We start from the raw sequence: 22,924 nt of genomic DNA, 5'->3' as shown, positions 1-22,924 counted from the left end.
TGGTCAGTTATATGTATTACAAATATTTGCCCTCTGCAGTTTGCCTTTTCACTCTATCAGTGGTGGTTTTTAAAGTAAAGTGTTGTTAATTTTTGTGTGATCTAGTTTATCAGCGCTTTCCCTTTATGTTTGATATCTTGTTGATGTTTGAGAAATCTTTGCCCTGCCCCAAGGTCATGGAGGATTTCTCATACAGTTTCTTATAGGAGCTTTGTTGTTGGACCTTTTATATTTAGATCCATAATGCGTTTGAAATTAATTTTTATGTGTGGTACAAGATAGATTGATATCTTACTATATTGAATCCAGCTGATCCAGCATCATATTTCGAAAGGAATTATCCTCTACCTCTGCCACCTTAATTAAATTTTCAGTGTTTACTACTCATGAAACTATTATTCTCTATTTTTTTAAGTGTGTTTATTTAGTTAGAGAGAGAGCACAAGCATGAGAGGTGCAGAGAGAGAGAGGGAGAGAGAGAGAGAGAGAGGATCCCAGTGCAGGGCTCAAACTCACCAACCATGAGATCATGACCTGAGCTGAACTCAAGAGTCAGATGCTTAACCGACTGAGCTACCCAGGCACCTCTGTTATTCCATATTCTTAAAATTTGCCTTCATTGCCTTTCCTCCTAGAGCCAAATAATCTTGATCTCTGGTTTTTCCCATGGATGGCAAAGCTAGTTCAATAATAATTATTCAGCCACTGCTTATTAAGTGCCAGCTATTCCAAGCAACAAGCGAGGCATCTCATCCACATGTTCTTGTTTTATCCCCATGAGATGGGTAAGGGCTATTCCCATTTACAAGTAAGGAAACCGGTTCATGTATAAGTAACTTGATCATAACCAGTAAAAAGCAGTTGTGATATAATGATAGAATGTTGATTACCATTTCTTGAACTTTTTATTATGTACCAGGGGCTACACTTTTGTAAACATCCTCATCTGATACCTAGAACAACCTTGAGAAATAGATGCTGTTGTCGTGTTTTACAGGAGAGAAAGTTAAGGTGTTGAGATTTCATGACCTGCCCTAAGTCACATAGCTGTTAGATGGTGAAGCCAGAATTTGAACTTGGGTCTAACTCTAAAACCTCTATTTTTGCCTTCTTACCATTTCTTATTCCTAAGTAGGTCTGTTTAAGTGTCGCTTATGTGTCAAGCACTGTACTGGGCACTGGGAATGCATGGCGAGGTGTGGACCCAGCCTTTAAGGAGTTCACAGTGGATCCAGGCTGATTGCCCTGTTCATGCCAGATCATAAGTCCTTTAAAAACAATAACAGGTATTTCTGAAGTCTGCTAAAGCAGAGAGAAGGGTGATTATTCTGAAGGAGTGAGTGGTACAAGATAGAAGGAAAGGCTTCACAGAGATCATGCCTGATGAGCCAAATTTTATAGGACTAATAAAAATTCTGTGATAGTGAGAGTAATTGGCACGCATAGCTCCGGGGAACTGTGGGTTTAAGTGAGGCTGTGAAATCATCTCATGCATGTGTATGCTGTGGCAAGGAGGGGAGGGCATTATATTTCATTCGTACTGGCATGTGGACGAGAGTAGGTGAATGTGAGGCCCACATCACAAGGGGCCCCATGTGCTATGGAGCTAGATTTGATCCTGGGTAATGGGAACCATCAAAACATTAGGGACAGAAAGCAGTCTGGTTGGGACCTCTTGAACCACTGACTTTTTTCTTTTGAGGGATTCCAGTTAGGTGCTGACAACTAACAGGGTTATAATATTTAGCAAGTCCATACTGCGTGCCAAGCAGTTACATTAAGTGTAAACTATAATCTCTTAATGAGAATGAGATAGATGCTTTTATCCCGTTTTGTAGAAAAGAAAACTGAGGCACAGATAAGTTAATTAACTTAGCCAAACCAACACAGCTCATAAACATTGGAGCAAGATTCAGCCCTTAGTATTTCCTCCTCTAACACATGTATCAGCAGTCGTTTCAAAAGAAATGATCTTGTTTTGGATTGTTCTGAGAATAAAGGGAAAGTAGTGTGGTTGGAACTCAGTAAATTTGGGGATGGGGGGGTAGAGAGATGAGTGAAGACACGGTAGGGGTGAGCAAGGACCAGGACATGCAGAGCCTTGGGGGCAAGATAAAAGCAGTAGGAATCCCTGGGTCTTTTGAACAAGGGAGGGACGTCATATTGTTTATATTTTATTTTTGAATCTTTCTGGCTCCTTTGTAGAGAATGGATCCTAAAGGTCTAAGAGTAAAAACAGAGAGACCAGGTTAGGAGCTGACACGGGCACCCAGGGAACAAACAATGGTGGTGGGTGGTAAATGGTGGCAGGCGAGGAAGATGATCTGGGGTATATTTGGAAGTATACGTGACAGCACTTGCTGATGGGTCGGTTTAATGAAGGGGTCCAGGATGATGCAAGGTTTTGTGCTTTTTTTTAGCCTAAGTCATTCCTAATTTGGGGCTACCATAGGTAACGCCTCACTGAACATACTTGGGCACTTAGAGCATATCTCTGAATATTTCCTTAGCATCCATCGCTGAAAGTACAACTACTCCATTGAAGATTAAGCTTGTGTTTGAAGATTTTTATATGGCCCAGTTTCCTTCCTAAACAATTGTATTCATTAGTATTACCACCGTATTTTGATGCTGTTTCCCTGTCCTTGTCACGTTGCTGGAGTTAAGTCTCCTTTTTCTTTTAAATTATTTAGAAAAGCATCATCCCCATAACATTTGTAAGCTGACTGAACCCTAATTTAGTTCCTTGTTTTTGTATGACTTGAGCTCCCCATTCCTCATTGACTGTTGGCTGTGGGTCTCTCTCTCAGTTCCTTAAGACTTCTACATCTCTTCTCACACGGCCCCCTCCGTCTTCAAAGCCAGCAATAGTAGGTCAAGTCCTTCTCATGTTTTGACTCTCCCCTTCCACCTTCTCCTCTGCTGCCAGCTAGAGAAAGTTTTCTGCTTTTTAAGGGGCCATAGAAGTAGATTAGCCCAGGGGCGCCTGGGTGGCTTAGTCAGTTAAGCGTCCGACTTTCGCTTAGGTCATGATCTCGCGGTTCGTGGGTTCGAGCCCCGCGTCGGGCTCTGTGCTGACTGCCAGCTCAGAGCCTGGAGCCTGCTTCAGTCTGTGACTCCCTCTCTCTCTGACCCTCCCCTGCTCACGCTGTCTCTCTCTCTCTCCTAGAAATAAATAAAACATTAAAAAAAAAAAAAAAAGTAGATTAGCCCATTCACGTACTCTCCCCTTTTTGAAGTCAACTGTGCCATATTATGTAAAAGAATCACAAGAGTGGTTTGTCATCACATCACAGGTTCTGGGGGGTTGGATTGAGAGGGGGCTATTTCTAGAAATCTTACCTACCACAGTCTACCTTCTGGCCTCCCAGATGCAAAATATATTTCTCCTCCTCTTAAGGTTCTTAAGAGTCTTACCATTACTACATCAGCTCGGTGTAAAATCTTACCTGAATCTCCTCAGCCTGCAGAACTCAATCTCACCTTCCGAATCCTGAGTCGGAGCACAGCTCCTATCTTTTGATCAGAGAAACAGGGTGTCCCCATCGTACAGCGGCAGGACAGGAAGAGGATAACAGTTACTGGTTTCTTTTTTTAAGTTTATTATTTTTTGAGAGAGTACACGCAGGAGAGGGGGAGGGGCAGAGAGAGAGGGAAAGAGAGAATCCCAAGCAGGCTCCACGCTGTTAGCAAACAACGAGATCATGACCTGAACCGAAATCAAGAGTAGGATGCTTCACCAAGGGAGCCCCCTGGGCACCCCAACAGTTAACCCATTTCTGACAGAACAAAACATATCCACAGAAGTTACTAAATACACCATTATTTATAGTTACACATAGTGGAAGCGATACCAATCCATATGGTAGAAGATGAAGTACATTTTAAAAGTTTGCTTCAACTTGAGAGATTGTTACTTGGTCACTAAAAAGGTCAATAGCAAAGAGTGACGACTTGGGAAATACAGGACATAAATGGAGGAAAAGAGTGGGATCTAAAACGATAACATTATGACTTTATAAAAGCATGCTTACGAAAATAGACTAGAAAAGAATAGCAAAAAGAATCTTCTTAGGTTCTGGTGACACTTTTCTTACAACTTTTTAATTTATGCTGTCTTTTTTAATTTTAAAAATCTTTTTTTACCCAGCCCAGATACAGTGCTTAACCACCCATTCTCAGCCCCCAGTTCACCTTTGAACTCATGGGCTCTCCTCAGGGTGGAATAGAAGGTTTAGTGCTCTGCCTGCTCAGGGTTTTTTTTAGTGCTGCCTTACCATATATGTACAAACACTCCTTTTTTTTTTATTACTAATTTTTTAATGTTTTATTTATTTCTGAGAGAGAGTGAGCAGGGGAGGGTCAGAGAGAGATACAGAATCTGAAACAGGCTCCAGGCTCTGAGCTAGCTGTCAGCACAGAGCCCGACACAGGGCTCGGACCCACAAACTGTGAGATCATGACCTGAGCCAAAGTCGGTTGCTTAATCAACTGAGCCACCCAGGTGCCCCTACACACTCTTGTCTACAGTTCTCAGCCTCTCCATGTCCCCAGGCCTAAGCTTCTACACTTAGCAGAACAAAGTAAATCATCCTAGACAACCAAAATGCCCCAGCTGAACTTGGACCCTGGAAGTCTTAGCCACTTGTGTTCCTCAGACTAGCAGAGTCAGGTCACTTTTCACTCAGAGAGCTTGTGAAACCTGCAGAGTCTCAAGTCCCACTTGTGCTCTTCTGTATTAAAACCTGCCCTTTTCTTGCACTGCTGGTGGGAATGCAGACTGGTGCTGCCACTGTGGAAAACAGTGTGGAGCTTCCTCAAATAATTAAAAATAGAATTACCCTACAACCCAGCAATAGCACTATAGGAATTTATACAAAATACAGGAGTGCTAATGTATAGGGTCACATGCACCCCAACGTTTATAGCAGCACTTTCAGCAATAGCCAAAGTATGGAAAGAGCCCAAATGTCCATCGACTGATGAATGGATAAAGATGTGGTTTATATATACAATGGAATACTACTTGGCAATGAGAAAGAATGAAATCCTGCCATTTTCAACAACATGGATGGAACTGGAGAGTATTACGCCAAGTGAAATAAGTCATTCAGAGAAAACCAGATATCCTAGGTTTTTACTCATATGTAGAACTTGAGAAGCTTAACAGAAGACCATGGGGGAAGGGAAGGAGAAAAAAAAAGTTTCAGACAGAGAGGGAGGCAAACCATAAGAGACTCTAAAATACAGAGAACAGACTGAGGGTTGATGGGGGTGGAAGGGCAGGGCACTTGTTGGGATGAGCACTGGGTGTTGTATGGAAGTGATGCATCACAGGAATCTACCCCCGAAGCCAAGAGTACACTGTATACGCTGTATGTTAGCCAACTTGACAAATAAATTATAAATTTTATTTACATTTAAAAGAAGAAAATTTTATTTAAATTTAAATTATATTTGAAAGACAGAAGAAAAGAAACCTGCCCTTTAGCAAGATCCCTCACAGTTTGAGTAGAACTGTCTGGGTGGTCCCAACAGTGCTTTGCAGCACATACAGGGTCCAGAACTGAACAGCACTGCATAGGCTTTGAAAACAACTGACGCTGAAACCAGAACTTGGATCTTGAAGCCAGCTAAGCTGGTTGCCTGCTAAAACAAAAAGATATCAGGATTCTTCAGAGCCTCCAGGATATAATTGTAAATTCCTGGCCATGCAAAGAACCAAGAACACTTTTAAAAGGTAACAGAGGCTGGCACCAAGATGACACAGATGTTGGAATTACCTGACAAAGACAGGAAGCAGCTATTACAGAAATGCCACGAGAAATGAGGGCAAACTGTCTTGAACTGAATGAAATAATAGGTCTCAGCAAAGAAACAGAAGATATAAAGAAGAACCAAATGGAAATTTTAGAATTGAAAAATAAAATAACCTCACTGGATGAAGGAGTATCAGAATGGAAATAACAGAAGAGTGGACTTGAAGCTAGAGCAATAGAAATCATCCTTTCTGAACACAGAAAACAGATTGAAAAATAAAGTTTCAGGTATTTGTGAGACAATTATAAAAGGTCTAACATAGGGGCAGCAGAGTCTTAAAAGAAGAGAAAGAGTACAGTGCAGAAAAATTACCTGAAGAGAATAAGGGCTGAAAACTCTCCAGATTTGGCAAAAGACATTTTGGGCAAAAAAACCCCCACAAATTCAAAAAGTAGGATAAACACAAGAAAGTCCCTGCATGGACATACCTATAGAAGAATAAGAATGTGACTGATTGTGGATTTCTCATTAGAAATCATGGAGACCAGGAAGAAGTAGACCACTGTTCTCAAAGTATTGAGAAAAAAGAATGGTCAACCCAGAACTCTGTATCCAGCAAATATTTCACTTTATTTCAGAAGGATATTAAGAGTTCTTAATGAAAGGAAACTAAGAATTCATAGTCAACAGCTCTTCTCAAAAGGAATTGCTAAAGGAAGTTCTTCAGACAGAAGGGAAATGATACCAGACGGAAACTTGGAACATCAGGAATAAAGGAAGAGCAATAGAAATGGTAAATATAACTGTTCTCTTGAATTCTCTAAAATGTGTTTTACAGTTGAAAGTAAAAATTGCAACATTTCACTATATGTCAGTGTAATGTGGAGCAACTGTAACATAAAGAGGAGAGAGTAAATGGAACTGTATATGCTAGTAAGGTCTCTGCCTTCTACTTGAAACGATAAAATACTGTTTCTAAGTAGACTGAAGAAGTGCAGTATGTATATTTGATCCCTCAAGCAACCACTTGGAAAAAACTCTAAGAAGAGATCTTAGTCAAAAACATTAAAATTGAATGAAAAGAGGAAACAGGAATGAAAAACAGAGGGAACAGTTGGAAAATGAATTCTACATGGTAGGTATAAATCTAAACCTATCACCTAAGATCACATTAAATGTAAATGGCCCCAGCACATCAGTTAAAAGAGCATGGGTTTTGAGGGTGGGCAGACCCAGGATGATTACTGTATTGGCCACTTACTACCTATGTGTCCTTGTTAAAGAAACCTTGCTTCTGAGCCTGTTTCCTCATCTATAAAATAAGAATAAAAATCATATGTACTCAGACGGCTGCTGCAAAGGTGAAATAAGATAATGTATACTAGGAGCTCAGCACATCTGGCTGTTAACAAAGGAGAGATACATATATGCTCTCTATATATGCAGAGTATCTTTGGAGGGACGTACAGAGATACTTAGTTGTCTGAAGGAAGACCTGGTGGGCTGGCGAACAGGGGTGAAAGGGAGAATTTTTGCCTTTGTGGGCCCACAACCTTTTATGTACAAGTCTGGTGTCAAAGGAGCTCTGAGGAGCACCTGGTAGCTCAGTCCATTGCGTGTCCGACTCTTGATTTTGGCTCGGATCATGATCCCTACGTTGTTATATCGAGCCCCATGTTGGATTCCACGCTGAGCATGAACTTTGAGATATATTCTCTCCCTCCCAGCCCCTGTCCCCTACTTGCATGCAGGTTCTCTCTCTTTAAAAAAAAAAGCAAAAAAAACCTGTGAAAACCAAGGTTGGTTGGTTTGATTTTGCTTTTGGGTTTTTTTTCCCATAAGACTGGTGCCAAACCCTGGTTTGGTAGCAAAACCTGACCGGCAGTAGCATGAAGCTTCTCATGTATTCATTTATCCCACTTACGTGTGAATAAGCATTCATTCTGTAGAAACATTAGGGTATTTGTTACAGCTCAGGTGCTGCTGGAAGTGTTATGCAATATAAGTTAGGAACACCCATCTGACCTTTCTCAATCCGAAAAATTCTGAATTCCAGAACACATCTAGCCTAAGATTATGGACCTGTGGGTCTCTTCTCAATCTTTAATTTTGAAACTCGTAGATGCGTTACCTGTTCGGAACATTAAATTTTCAAACTTAACCTTTTTAAAATGAAATTAGCACAGGGCAGGCTCTTGGCAAATCGCAGCGGTGGCTGTAACCCACTTCTTCCAGGCCTTGCCTGGCAGCACGTCTGTCCGTGTCCACTGCGGCCCTCATCACCGCACGCCCTGTGAGTGTTCACTTCTCACACTTCACATGTTAAAAGACTGAGGTGCAGAGGTTTGTGACAGACCCCTGCCAGCCACCTAGACCACTCCCCACCCAGAGTCCGGGGCCCGTCTTCTGACCCCAGTCCTGAGACTTTTCCAGATCACCAGACCACGTCAGCCGTTAGAGTGGTGTCAACTGGATTTGTGTGTCCAAGAGAGGAGTGAGTGTTGTTTTTATCTAAGAGGAGAGGGGAGCACATAAGAGGGAAATACCCTGTGTTCAGGATAACCCTCAAATCTCTTATAGGGGCCCCAATAGGGATTTGGGGTAGTGTGGGCCCAGCCAGGCACTTTTGTCTACAACATTAGTGTGTAACACTCTCCTTCAGATGATTACCAGATGAAGTAATAGGGGCTTGATTTCAGAAACCTTGTACAAAATTAGCTTTATTTTATGTTGTTTTTTTTTTAAATATTTATTTATTTTTGAGAGACAGGCTCGAGCAGGGTAGGGGCAGAGAAAGAGAGAGAGACAGAATCTGAAGCAGGCTCCAGGCTCTGGGCTGTCAGCACAGAGCCTCACATGGGGCTTGAACCCACGAACCGTTAGATCATGACCTGAGCCAAAGTTGGAGGCTCAACCGACTGACCCACCCAGAGACCCCCAAAGTTAGCTTTATTTTAATCCCTGTAGCCTCATTCAACACATTCTGGACTGAGACTTTTTTTTTTTGAGGCATTCCCCTCAAAAGAAAGGTCAAGAAGAAATCATAGCCAGGGATTTGCTGGACTGAGACTATTGGGGTTTTTTTAATGTTTGTTTATTTTAAGAGAGTACGCAAGCAGAGGAGGGGCAGAGAGAGAGGGAGAGAGAATCTTAAGCAGTCTCCATACCTAGCATGGAGACCGACTTAGCTCTTGATCCCACAATCCTGGGATCATGACCTGAGCTGTAATCATGGTCGGTCGCTTAACCAGCTGAGCCACCAGCTCACCAGTCCAAGGGCCCCAGGACTGAGACTGTTTTAAAATGGGTTCTGAGCTTGTGTGTAGTGAATTCACAGAAGTGTGCATGTGTTGCAGTGAGGCTGTGGTAAGCGTTGAGTCAAGGATATGCGGTGACAATTTCAAGTACACAAATGGTTGCCGTGGGCCTGGCAGCTACCTTTTCCAGTTTCCGTTGTTCTCTGTTCCTTCTGCCCTGTGCCCTGTGGCCCATGAGAGGCAAGGAGAGAAGGCTGTGTGTTTTGGGAACCATGAGGTGCTGTTCTCCGAGGCATTTTTATAGCCATTAGAAGCCCCTTCAGTTTGCTGACCTGTATGGGCCATTTCACAGAGATACACTCGCTGCCCTCTGCCACACCTGCTATACCAGAGCGTGCCAGAATGTTAACAGAGGCCACCAGAAAATTTGACTGCCAGCTCCATGAACTATGACTTGGGAACAGTCATGTACGTCAGGAAAAATTCCTTCCCTTGGAAACTTTGCCACATCCACCTAAGTCACAGGTATCCTTTACAGCATATTGGGTAGAACTGACTGGAGAAGCATCTCCTTTTGGATTTTTTCCCAGTTCTTTAATTAATGGCTTCTTACCTGTAAGTGTATATTAGCTGCTATTTACAAGGCTCTCCTGAGGTCTGGCAGGAAGCACCCCCCTCACCCCCAAACTGCTAGGTTTGTATTGCTTGCTAGGTCTCCAGGCAGATCCCAAAGCACACTTTGGCAAATTGTATTTTTTGTTTTATAAAAACAAAAAACAAAAAAAAAAAACAGAAAAGCATAAAGAAAATCATCCCAGGAGTAACTGACTGTTTATATTGTCAGCGTGCTCCTTTTGGGTTTTATTTATACATACACGCCCCCACACACATTTTTCCCAGTTGATTTCCTGGGCTATTCCTAAGCTATCTCTTTTTCCCCTACAGTTAACACTAGAGCATAAGCATTTTTTCACATCATTTTATTTTATTTTTAAATGTTTGTTTTTGAGAGAGAGTGAGGGGAGAGGGGAATGGGGGAGGGGAAACAGAGGATCCAAAGCCGGCTCTGTGCTGACAGCTGCAAGCTCGATGAGGGGCTCAAACCCATAAACCATGTGATCATGACCCGAGCTGAAGTCAGACACTTAACCGACTGAGCCACCCAGGCACCCCTTTTCACATCATTTTAAAACACTCTAAGAACATTGTCTCCACAATTGCATTTGGCGATCCACCATAACATGCCTAATTGGTCCCTACTTAGGCCAGTTCCAGTTCCCTTGATTAAAGTCTCTATGATGATATTTTAATTTGAGTTATGTGTTCTTTAAGATAGATGCCTAGACATGGAACTATTGCATCAAGGAGCATAAAGATACGGAAGACTTTTGAAAGACACATGTGTTGTGTATATATTGGACAATACAGAGTTGCTCTCCAGAAAGCATGCTTTCATTTATGCTCCTAGCTCGTGTTCCCACCGAGAGCAAAAATGGGTTCTTGGTGTAGAGGTGAAAAAAATCTTAGAGGTTACAGTGGCTTGTGGTCCTCCAGTGGGCGGTGCATAGACAGATACACGGTGTCTGTGGGATGGAAGGATGCTGAGGAGCCCCTGTCCTAGCTATGTGCGGCCACCCATCTTATTCCACCCGCGGAAGCTTATAAGCCTCTGTCTTGCAGTTTGGGTTTTGGTTTTAGGATGTTTTCTGACCTGAAAGTTCTCGGTTCATGATACAAAGTTTAGGAACTTGAGAAAAGTATAAAGAAAGTAAAATTTATCAATATGTTTATTTTCTACAGCATGGAGATCTCTTTGTTTTTAGCTTTGTGTTCAACTCTTTTTAGTATTGCCCTTGTAATATATTAGTCTGTGCCAGAGACCACCGTGAAATAGCCCCTGTGTTATGGTCTCATGCGGGTATTTCCCCTGCCCTCCATGCCTGGCAGTGCATCTGCAACCCCACGGGCATTGGGCCCAAGCCCCTGGGAGCCCAGGCGCCCGACTGCTAGGGGACTTGTGGTAATTGCTCCTTGTTTGTTTCAGGTGTGATCCCCTGGGCCCGTTTGCTGTCGGCGGAGAGGACCTGGACCCCTTTGGGTGAGTCCTGCCAGGGAGGGGGCGGTAACACAGCTTACTCTTGTGACTTTTCAGCCCAGCTCATCTTCTAATCTTAGAGCTTTTCATCAGTCTTGCTTTGGGGTGATGGAGGCTGCTGTTGCTGAGCAGCTGAGAAGTCACTGCCACTGTTCTCTTGGCCGGGCNTTCTGAGCAAGCCTAGCAGACAGCTCCTCCGTCATTAGCTGGCCACGCTGGCCCCGGCACAGGACAGCAGCCTCCCCTGGAGGAAAGAGTCTCTGGGGAGCACATGGTGGGCGACAGACTGAAGAGCAGTTCAGGGCTCTCCTCACTTGCTCAGGGGAGTCTCTGGTTCCCATTAGACTGTGCGTGTGGGTTTTGTCACGCACCCGACAGTCATCGCGGCCGAGCCACGCCCTGTCTTCTCTGAATGCCTCTGAGTAGATTTTAACCTGTGTGGCAAAGCGACCCCCACTTGAGTACCTCATTTTTAGATGGTGGGAAATGGTGTGGGCCTGCAGTTAATCTTGAAAAGTGACCTCAAAGTTTGGGGCCCATCAGCTCGCGCATCCTGCTTTGAGCACAGGAGGTCAGGTGCATGGGACCCCAGGAGAGTGGATTCTGTCGGAGCCAGATTTGGGCAGTCCACATGCGGTCCTAGAGCACCCTGGGGCCCTCTCAGGAAACCGCAAGAAAGCCGTCATCGCGAATCGTCCCAGTGCTGTTACTTGTCCTTAGACCTAAAACCATGCCCTACAGAACCCTGTGGTGGTTCTGCATTGACCTTGGCACGTTCTGGCACCTGTTCTTGATGAGGCTGTCCCCCTTGGATGTAGGACATGGCAGGGATCTGTTTTGTGGGCTCGGGCAGCCTGGAACGCTGAAGGGGCAACCGTGCATGCCGGGACAGGTGTGCTCTTGGTGTCCCCATTCTTGCCCACTTCTGCTGACTCGAGCAGCCACCCATCCGTGCCTGCCTGAGCTCTCCAGAGTGCATGCCCGAGCAGTTTCAGCCCACTCTCCCCTCCTTCGCCTCTTCTCTAGCAGCTCCTCACCACACCTGCTCACCTACCTTTCTTCTTGCCTCAGGTGCCGGAGAGGTGGCATGATTGTGGACCCCCTGAGATCCGGCTTCCCGAGGGCACTCATTGACCCATCCTCGGGTCTCCCAAACCGTCTTCCTCCAGGCGCCGTGCCCCCGGGAGCACGCTTTGACCCTTTTGGACCCATCGGGACCAGCCCGTCTGGGTAGGTAATCCTGGAGGCCCGCTGAGGAATAGGGCCTGATGCAGCTCGGCTCAGCACTGCGGGAACTGGCGGTCTGGCTCTAGGTGCCGAGTTGCCACTGCCTCCGTCCCCCACTGCTGAGGGAACGGGGCCTCCTGGGGCCCCTGCCCGATGCCTCCCTGGGGCTCCCCATCCCTCAGTGCCCCCTTCCTCCAGCCCCACTCAGGGAGCACTCAGAGGAGGAGGGGCCCCTTGTACTCACTGAAGTTTAGTCCATGTCAAGAGCACACTGGATTCTAATAGCAACACTTGTGGGTACATATCACTGTCCACGTTCTGTAGACGGCAGCAGTCAAGGCCCTGGAAGGTGAATCAGCTGATCCCAGGTGGGAGAGTCAGGATCATGGCTGTAGAGCGCATGCCTTGAAGCCCACAGAGCACCCCATCGTTCTGGAGGGCAGGCTCCCTCTGCCCAGGGCCCCGTCTGCCCGGGTGCCCCTGGCCCCTCCATCACTCCCAGCTCACCAACCCCTCTCTCCATTCCAGACCTAACCCGGACCATCTCCCCCCGCCGGGCTACGATGACATGTACCTGTGAAGGCCTCAAGAATGTAACACCCCAGCCTTCCCTCCACTCTCCTGGAGCTGCCGCCGCGGGCCCCGTCAGCAGCCGTGTTCCCGCGGGCTGGGGGCGAGGGACTCTGCCCATGCGTTCGCGGGCCGGCCGGGATCGCCTCCCTGCCCCTGGCCGGAGCCAGGACACCTGCTGCAGCTCTCCACCTGGCTGCGTCTAGGTCCCAAAGAGCAACTAGTGTGTCTCTCTCACCACCAGCTCCCCCACACTTCTCAAGGGAGACCCCGGCAACATATACCCTCGACCCGGTGCCGTTGCGGCTGCAGCGCTATAAGAACAGAACGCATTTTGGATGTTATTATAAGAACCAAATGTCAATACAAAAATCATGTTGCCAGTCTCCCACTCTTCTTTACTGCACAGCACCTTCCATCTCTGAGACGTTAGCGTTTAAGTCTTCGTGGGGCCAAGTGACTCTTTTCCTACCCAGGGCCTGTTCTTGCTTCTCAGAATTGCTTTTGCTCCTAAATTGCTTTTGCTCCTGACATCACTAACGTGGGCCCCAGTGTGGCTGTGCCAATGAAAATGAGAGACTAGCAACCCCCAGGCCACAAAGAAGACTTCCACAAGGGCAGGTGCCTTGCAGGAAGACTGCATCATGTCGAGAAAGGCAGAATCCTCCGGTTCCGCCCGTCCGCGCAGACCCGCCGCCCCGTCTGTGCCTGGACAGCGGCAGCCTATAAACAGACCTGAAGGCTAATCTTATCTTTGCCACTAACTTACCGAGTTGACCCTAAGCAGGGCTCTCCCCTCCCAGGGCTTTCCTGCTGCCTGTGACATCTGAGGTGCCCTTTCTTCTCAGCATCCTGATGTCTGCCTCTGTGTACGGCCACCTCTCGGGACTGGGACAGAGGAAAACAATGAATTTTTGAGGCTCTCTGTGGTGCTTACCCATAGAGTAACTCCGTGCCCCTTGGGCCCCACGCAAGGAAGGCATGGGAGCACGGGCTCCATCCCCAAATGTGGTATTGAACCCCGCTAGGAGCAGGGAGCCCAGCCTCTGGAAGCCTGTGTCCTCTGTCCAGGCCCATCTGACCTCTGGTGTTCTCCGGATTCTTTTCAGCCCAAGGCCTGATAGACGTGGTCAGTGATGAGCCCCTGTGCTGGAGTGGAGAGAGCCCCATAGAGCACCAGGCCCAGAGGCAACAGATCAAGGCACTAGGCACTTACCCTCCACAGCAAGCATCATATCCATGGGTGGGTCTTTCTGCTTCTCAGATCCTTGAGTTCCTTCTCCTAAAAGAGGATGTACTATTTATCTGTGGGCAGAGGGTAGGCTACCAGAGCCCCCCTGAGGTGTCTGCTAATAGGCTGTAGCCTGGAACTGCCCGAGAGGGGTTAAGGGGACACTGAACTGGGGCCTGGGTGGGGAGGCTTGCATGAGCAGGCGCCCCAGCCATTTTTGGTGGGCCCCGTCTCCAGCACTGATTTAGTAAGGACCACCTTGCAGCCTGTAGAACATTTGTGCTCCGGAGAGAGAGCCAGAGATCAGGCAAAGCTACAAATGCAATCATCAGTCACAGTCTTCTTCCTCGAGGGCCTACAAATGGGCGGAGTGTTTCTGTTCCAGAATTGGATCATACCTGCTACGGACAGGAGTTGGGGCAATTTGGTCCCATAAGCATCCCTTATCATAAAAGGAAGCATTGAAGGAACATCACACTAGAAACCATCAGACGAGCAGGGAAGGTAGGTCGCTTTTAGAACTATGATTTAAGGAAAAGATGGTTCAGACAATAAATTTGGCACTTGGGTTTTCTACTAGCAAAGGCCAAAAGGATCATCCTGTACATCATTCTGTTTTCTGAAAACAGAAATTTCAGTGATTCTCTTCTGCAGAATCAGCCATTTTTGGCGTGGGTCTCCTGTGTCAAGAACACTGAGCCTTAGTGTCAGGGGACGTGACTGGGGACTCCAGGGACTTCCAAGTCACGCTGTCCGTGTTTGCTGGAGTCTGGGCCGCCTCCTCCTCGCAGCCAGGAGTAGTCGCCAGGCAGCAAGGGCGACCCGTTCCAGGGTGTGTCTTGTGCAAGGGTAGGGTCCTTACCAGTAAATACCAGCACTCAATAACCTGTTCCTTTTTTAAAAATAACAGCTTTATTGATATAGAATCCACATACCCATGAAGTTTACCTTTTAAAAGTGTGCGATGCAGTGGTTTTTAGTGTATTCGCAATGTGCGTCTGTCCATCACTACATCTAACTCCTGAACATCTTCGCCACCTCAACAGGAAACCCCATACCTATGAACAGTCACTCCTGTTGCCCCGCTCCCAGCCCGAGGCAGCTGCTAGTCTGTCTTCTCACTAAAGGTTTGCCTGTTCGGGACAGTTCTCACAAGTAAATTGCACAGCGTGTGGCCCTTTGTGTCTGGCTTCTTTTCACTGAACATCCTCAAGGTTCATCCATGTTGTAGCGTGTGTCAGTACTGCATTCCTTTTAATGGCTGAGGAATACCCACTGTATGGACATAAATACCCCATTTTCTTTTTTTCTTGTTTTTCTCTTTAAATATAACTTATTGTCAAGTTGGCTAACATACAGTGTGTACAGTGTGATCTTGGTTTTGGGGGTAGATTCCCGTGATTCATCACTTCCATACAACACCCAGTGCTCATCCCAACAAGTGCCCTCCTCAGTGCCCATCACCCACTTTCCCCTCTTCCCCCCCTCATCCACCCTCAGTCTGTTCTCTGTATTTTAAGAGTTTCTTAGGTATACTCCATTTTCTCTATCCGCTTATCAGTTAACAGGTGTTGGGTTGTTGCTGCTAGGGACATTGGTGTACGTGTCTTTTGTGTAGGCCTAGGTTTTCATTTCTCTTGAGTATATCCCTAGGAGTGGAATTGCTGGATCGTATAATAATTGTATAACTTTCTGAAGAACTGCTAGACTTTGCCAAACTGGCTGCACCATTTTATGTTCCCACCAGCAGGGCATGAAGGTTCTAGTTTTTCCACATCCTTGCCAGTACTTGTTAGCCTTCTTGCATATAGCCATCCTAGGAGGCGTGAAGTGGTCTTGTCTTATCTTCATTTTAAGAAAAAGAATTTGACCTAGGCTCCGCGAGACAGAGACCAGAGCCAGTCACCCCAGGGGAGCAGCCCGTGGCTTTGGTAATAGCCACCTTGGGGTGACCATGGCTGGGGTGGGCTCTGGGGAGCCACAAGAGGGATTGGGTTAGACTTGGGGAGTTCTGACCAAGATGTGATGCAGGATGGGTCCAGTCTATAGGGAAGTTTCCAAGTCTGATGTAGTTCATGGCACCACTTTTGCTCGGCTTGAAATTTCTATGTTTACCCAGGGGCTTACAAGGAAAATAAAAGTTTGATTCCAAATCACCATCTTTTGGTGACAGGCCACAGACCACTTGTACTATCTTTCACAGCCCCCACGTCCCCATCTTCTCTTCCTTGCCTGTTTCCTTCCCAGTTCCTAGAGCTGGCTATTTCTCTTTGCTTTTGTCTATTCCATGTCCTGTGTCCATCTGCACCGTCAGCCAGGGTACAGAGGAATACTGCAGCCGTGCCTTCCCAGTTTGCTCAAGCCTAATAGTCTCCCGAGGAGCTTGCTCAAAGTACACAGTATGTCCTGGCCCCAACCCACACCTGGATCCAGAGCTCTAGGGTCAGGCTTTTAAATCTGTTTTTTATGCGTTCCTCAGATTCATATGATCAGGTAAGTTTGAGAACTCTCGAGAAGGGAAGGGAAGACTCTATCCTTGCTACTCAAACCAACTGTACCGGCAGCAACACAAACCAACTGTACCGGCAGCAACACGTGGGAACATGTTGGAAATGCAGAATCCTGATCCTTCCCCAGACTTAGTAAATGAGAATCCACATTTTAACAAACTCACCAGGTGACTCATATGCACATTTAAAGTCTGAGATGCCCCAATGTACGATCTTTGTATCTTTTCCTTTTACCTGGCCATCAGGTGCAAAGAATTCAGCCAGTCTTCTTGGTTCATGGCACACTATGACTAATGCATGCAAGAACTCCCTCATTCTGTTTCTCAAGTTCTACCCCCAAGGATACCCACTCCATTTCCTTTGCCCTCATGGGTCACTCACATGTGTTTCATACATGTTTCTAAATATGCATGTACCCTTGTAAAAATAGCATATATTATATCTTCAAATCATAATAACCACAATGAGGTAGTATCCTCATTAGACCAGAAAAAGAGGGTTTGGAAAGGTTCAGTAAGCTTGGCTTCCTCAAAGCCAAGCCGGAGACTAAGAATCAGGCCGGCATGGATAGGAGTCACAGACTTCCCTCTGCCGGTGCATGGCTCTATCTGCAAAACGAGCATTACCTCTACCTTCAGGGCTGTTACAGGGTCCAACCAAATACTGTGTCTTATATATAGACAGATAATTGGAGCTCACTGGGCGCCAGTTGCTATTATCACTGAGGCCATATGGCTGGATGAGGCCTCATGAGGGCTCAAGGATAAGGCTGTTCTCCAGTGCAAGAGACAAGCACTTGTGCCTGCAGTGTGGTTGGCTTTTCCTGGTCTCGTGTGGTACTCTAGCCACCCACAAGGTAAACACTGTTAGCAGCGCTGGTTGAGGTGCTAGGCTTGCCCCTCCAGGGATGGCAGAACCATGATGGGAACCAGTGCTCTAAAGCCAATGCTCCTTTTGTAGAACCTCTGTACCCAGATCCCCATGCCCTCTCTAGGGGAAGAGCATGGATCTCTGCAAAGCCCATTCCTGAAGTGGAAAATCAAGTCGGGACTTGTAGGAGGAAGGAGCAAGGCAGCACAGTCCCTGGGATGTTCTAAGACTCCCAAGTCGGCGATGTGTATCTCCTGTTCCTGAGCACGTCCGCCTACACAGCCCAGAGCGCCCAGGTTAGGAGCATCGGAAGTTACCCAACACAACCCCCATTTCAGAGGAAGAAACAAGCCTGTGAAGCCCCTCTGTGAGGGTGAGTCCTTGAGAGGCTTCACCGGGCCCCAGAGATGGGCTTGGAGGCTGCACAGGGCTGCCACCTAGCCCCGAGTGATGCTCGCCTCTGCCTTCGAAGTTTAGTAGGGTAGATGCTACTCTTCCTCGTTAAGCAGTTGAACAAGCAGGTCTGGGGCAGTTGAGAGACTTTCCCAAGGCCTCACAGACCACAGAAATCATAGCCCCACTCAAAACTGCCCAAAATAGTCACATTTGGTCCCTGAGACCAAAATGAGTCTCCTTCCCTTCCACCCTCTCTCCCCTCAGCTAGGTTGAGTAATAGAGGAAGGCCAGATCCAGGTTCAGCACCCTGGTCAGCACCAACCTGTGCAGCCGCCTTTGGGCCAGGCTAGCCCGCGCAGTGTCTGCTGCTCTCCACTCCAGGATGGCCCACTCCTGGGGCAGGCAGGCAGGCATCCCTAAGAGAAGGGGAGCTGGCCTTAGGTGTTCCATTTCCAAGACAAGAGTCCCGCCCTCCCCTTCGTCTTTAGTTAGAATCACAGGACCGCAGTTTCATCCTGTAGGCTGCTTGGTTCCCAGGACACAAATCCAAGTGAGAAGCCTATGCCTATGAAGAAGAGAAAGACAGGCAGGGGGCCTGAGCCATAATGCTCCTGGGCAAGTCCCACACCCCTGTGGCTTTCCCCACCTGTAAAATGGGGTTAAAGGTGGAACTGACTGTCTCCAAGATCTTGTCCATATGTGAGACTCAATGATTCTAAGTGGGCCACGGGCCTGGCCGAGTTCAGTCCTGCCCCACCTGCCCTCTGCCTCTTCCCCCACAGAGCTTCCCAACACATTGAAACCACAGGCCTCAAAGTGGCAGCCCCAGCCCAGATCCGCCCGCAAACATGCTCTTCCCTGCATGTCATTAAATTTGATAAGAGGCGTGATGGCATATTATTAAATTTGAGTCTTGACTCTGCTGTGTACCGGCCTGTGTGACTGTGGGCAAGTCACTTAACCTCAGCTTCCCCATCTGTAAAATGGAAGTAATGATAGCACCTACTCTGCAAGGTGTTGTGAGGTTTAAATGAGCTACTAGATGTAAATGCTTAGACGAGAGAGAGAGAGAGCATGAGATTTACTGTAAAACGGGATGACTGATATGTGTAATGTATAACTGGCTCATTGACGTACAGACACAAAGAGTTTTCTTTCATTCGGCTGACCTCTGTCAGTGCTCCCTTTCTCATCTCTGCATCTATAGCCCAAGCAATAGCTCATCCCTTTGGTTCTCCAACTTGGTCCAGTCCAGCTAAAACTTTCCAGCTCACATCCAGTTCCAGGAGGTCTCCCCTGACCTCTTATGGACCTTTGCTGCTCCTCTGTGGCCCGGCAAGGAGAAGGAAACAAAAGCAAAGTATCTCTCCGCTGGCAGTGATGGGGAGGGGGTGGGGGGAGGTGCTCTTGCTCTGATTCCTCCTGGGTGGTTTGGGTGGGTTTCTTGATGCTGGGGTCCCCAGTAGACAGCAGGCATAATTTTGTGGGGTGGTGAGAGATTGGTCCCGGACCCTCAGAGAGCACGGGGCCTTCTGTCTAGTCCACCAGACGTTCCCAGCCCAGCTGCTGCTTGAGTTACTATTCTGGCCGCACAGCCATCTGTGCCCCCAACAGCTCCAGCCTCCTGTCACCTCCCCGCACCAATACTTGGGGCCCCTCGAGCCACAGGGTCCTCTGTGTGCCTCCCGTTCAGGGCCTCAGACACCAGGAGGAACTCAGCACCGCCGTCCCTTCCAGCCAGCACAGGCCACATCCATGGCCTTCCACATCAGAAATTCTCCAGGCAGAACCACACCTCCTCCCCTCGTCCACAAATACCCTGGAGTTCCAGGGGACACAGTTCGAGCCCTCTCGAGAGTACTCTCCTTAGGTTTTTCATCTATTCAGTACAGTATCTCCAAAACCTAGCAGAGAATTGGGGGCACCAGTCTTTGCTGAAAGACCGAACGAAGGATCCTTGGATGGCCAGCACCCAGGTGGTCTGCAGGCCTTGCACTTCAAACCTCCAGCCAAGAGGCAGGGGTCCATCCACTTCTTGAGGACACACCCATCTCTCTGAGTGACTTAGTAAGCCCTGGGCAGGGGCGAGACACAGGTATCTGTGCCCAGCAGTCAGCAGCTTACCAGACACCCCTGTGTCCTCAGTTCTGGGCTGTGACAGAAATGTGACATTTCTCAGGCCGTGGGATAATCCCTATCAGCATCCTTTCACCCACAATGTCCAGATGTCCAGCTGCTCTTGAAAAACCAGGAGCTCTGGCAAGCGCGAGCCCATCCACCACAGGGCACCAGCCAGCCAGAGCTGACGCAAGCACCCCTTTAATCCTGCCATGGCCACCTGCCACAGCCACTTGCTTCCCTCTTGAATGTGACCTGCTGAGCCCCACAAGCATGTGTGCGGGGGCCCTGCTTTCATCTTTGATGGGAGGGGGTGGGGACTCTCAGGAGGAGAGTCAGATGGCTAACAGGTGAGTTAGCAGCAGTGACAACTCTCCTGGTGGCCTGTAACCCCCAGGAGCGGCTTCACTGAAAAGAGATGTGGACACAGAGGAGGGAGTCAAAGAGGAGAAGAACAGGGAGACTGGAGGAAGAGAAGGGCTGGGGGAGGGAAGGACATGGCCTTTTCTGAATGCCCTTGACACTAAGGCAGTATTGGCCCAGACACCTCATGCACACCCCCGGGGAAGAGGTTGGCATGGCAGCCCCCCCTTCCCCTACCCTCCCTGCTCCCCCGGGGCGACTTTCCTGCCAGAAGATCCCTCTACTCCTGAACCTTCCCCTAAGCCCAGGAGAGCAGCCTCCACCTCGACCTTGGCAGCTCAGGGGCCCAGAAGGAATGGGCTGCCAAGACGAAAGCCTGGAGTTGGAGGTCATGTCCTCTGGCTACAGCCGGAGACCACAGTCCCATGGACTGGCCTCCCCAGTGCCAGTGTCATCCCTATAATACATCTGCCATCAAGGAGTCTTCCTGCCACACACCTCCGCAGGCAGCCATGATGGTTGGCAGTGAGCTCTCACCACGTACCGGGCCCCTGTGCTACACCCTGTACCAGTGTGAACCCAGAGTCCTCGTTACAGCCTTGTGAGCTGAGGGCTGTGGTCACCCCCGCGAAGACACACCTGCCCTTCAGCATGCCTCATCTCAACACGCCGGCACAGCACCTACACACCTCCCCCTCCCCCAACTACCTCTCTCCAGTAAACCCCGGCTTCTTATGCCACTGAGCCTCTGATCATGCTGATCCCCCCGCCCAGTATACCTTTCCTGTTCCCCACATCAGATAACTCTCCTCGTATCAGAAGCTGCCTCACGGTTTATGATGCCTTCTAATCATCCACGAAAACCTTTTCTGACCCCCAACTCAATCAGATACTTCCTGTGCACACACACACACGTCCAATGTGCACTGTCCTGGGGCTCCAGGCATTCTGTGACTAACTTAGGGGCAGGAGCCGTGTGTCCCTGCAGTGCCTTGCCCAGGGAAGAGTGCTGATTAGATGTGAATGAATGAATGAATGAATGAATGAATGAATGAGAATAGCTGATAGTGTTGAGTAATGATGGAGTGCCAGGCACCGGGCTAAGTGCTTTACAGGGATCTCATTCACTGCTTCCCGTGCCTTGCTGAGAAGGTGCTGTTATTAGCACCCTTATTCTACAGATGAAGAAACAGCCTCAGGGACATTAGGCATCTGCCAAGCATCCAGGCAGTCAGACTCCGGAGCCTGTTCCCATTGGACTGTCCCATGGACAGTCCTCAGTCGGCCCCCTCCAAGAGGGGCCCTGTCTCAAACCTCTGAAGCCTGAGTAGGGACAAAGCTCAAAAGTGCTTGGCCTCCTGGGAAAAGGCAGGCAGTAATCCTGCCACCGGAGGCACCATTCAGATATCCTGGGGCTTCTCATTTGCTCACAGATGACCTGACCCAGGAAGAGGGATGATCTGGGGAAGAGGGTATTTGGGCCAAAGACCAGAAGATACAGCGGGCTGGCTCCTGGGACATTGGCTCTCCTTAAAGAACGGGGGGGTTGGGGGGCGCCTGGGTGGCTCAGCCGGTTAAGCGTCCAACTTCAGCTCAGGTCATGATCTCAGTTCATGAGTTCGAGCCCCGCGTTGGGCTCTGTGCTGACAGCTCAGAGCCTGGAACCTGCTTCCCATTCTGTGCCCCCCTCTCTCTCTCCTCCTCCCCCACTCATGCTTCATCTCTGTCTCAAAATTAAACATTAAAAAAAATTAAGAATGGGGTTGGAACCTGGAGGAGCCTCTTGATTAAATCCTACCCAACTCTACTATGCTCCATCCCTAATGATACCCAACAACCTTACCAGTAATCTAAAATACCTCCACCAATAAGGAGCTCCCTACCACTCCAACCGGGAGAAGACCTCAGCAAAATCTTCCCTCAGATGACTTTTAACCTCCTTAGGGACATCAAGGGCAGTCTACTCTCCCAGAGAATCCAACAGGCCCAGAGGGAAGGCATCTCCTTGACTTTGTCAGTGCCACCAACCCCCCACTTTTCTCCCAGACCAAACTCCAGCTCCTGGGGCATGTTCATAATGCCCTCCCTTCCTCCTCCCTCCCTCTGCCCCTCCAAAGCCAGACATAGGGTAACATGCTCTTAATTTTGGAATGCCCTCTGCTTGTGTTTCCTGGTCTGAGCCCCCAGACAAGGCAGAGTGGAAAGGTTTCCAATTTCATTCTGGAGGACCAGAAGGGTGGAGCGATTTGCCCATGGCCCGTAGGGAAGGAGTGACTTGAGGACTTCAGCTCACCTGGTTTCCAGCCAGGACCACGCAGTCCCCTCCCAGAAGGCCAGGTGGCAACCCTCTGGGGACATCTCTCCTCCTCCACCCAAGCAGGGGAGCATGAAAGCGAGAGATACCAGCATAACCTGGAGAGGGGGAACCGGACTGTGGCTATGAGGTCACCTTCCTGGGAACGGCAAGGCCTGTGGCTTCTGGAGAAGGAGAAAATGCTGTCAATAATCTAGAAGTTGCCTTGGCTTG

General features: G+C 48.2%; 1 protein-coding gene across 1 annotated transcript in view; it reads left to right on the top strand.

Moving 5' to 3' along the window:
• Positions 1-13,295, top strand: part of PSMF1 (proteasome inhibitor subunit 1) — a 45,682-nt gene extending 32,387 nt beyond the window's left edge. Inside the window, exons 6-8 of the mRNA XM_077767013.1 lie at positions 11,062-11,115; positions 12,184-12,342; positions 12,868-13,295. Of these exons, the coding sequence (XP_077623139.1) occupies positions 11,062-11,115; positions 12,184-12,342; positions 12,868-12,919 (265 nt within the window). The 3' untranslated portion in view covers positions 12,920-13,295. The remainder of the gene's footprint in view (positions 1-11,061; positions 11,116-12,183; positions 12,343-12,867) is intronic.
• The last annotated feature ends 9,629 nt before the right edge of the window (positions 13,296-22,924 follow it).

The sequence above is a fragment of the Crocuta crocuta genome, unplaced genomic scaffold (assembly GCF_008692635.1).
Source record: "Crocuta crocuta isolate KB4526 unplaced genomic scaffold, BGI_CrCroc_1.0 scaffold15, whole genome shotgun sequence".
Taxonomy (NCBI): Eukaryota; Metazoa; Chordata; class Mammalia; order Carnivora; family Hyaenidae; genus Crocuta; species Crocuta crocuta.
This window is presented reverse-complemented; position numbering and strand designations above follow the sequence as displayed.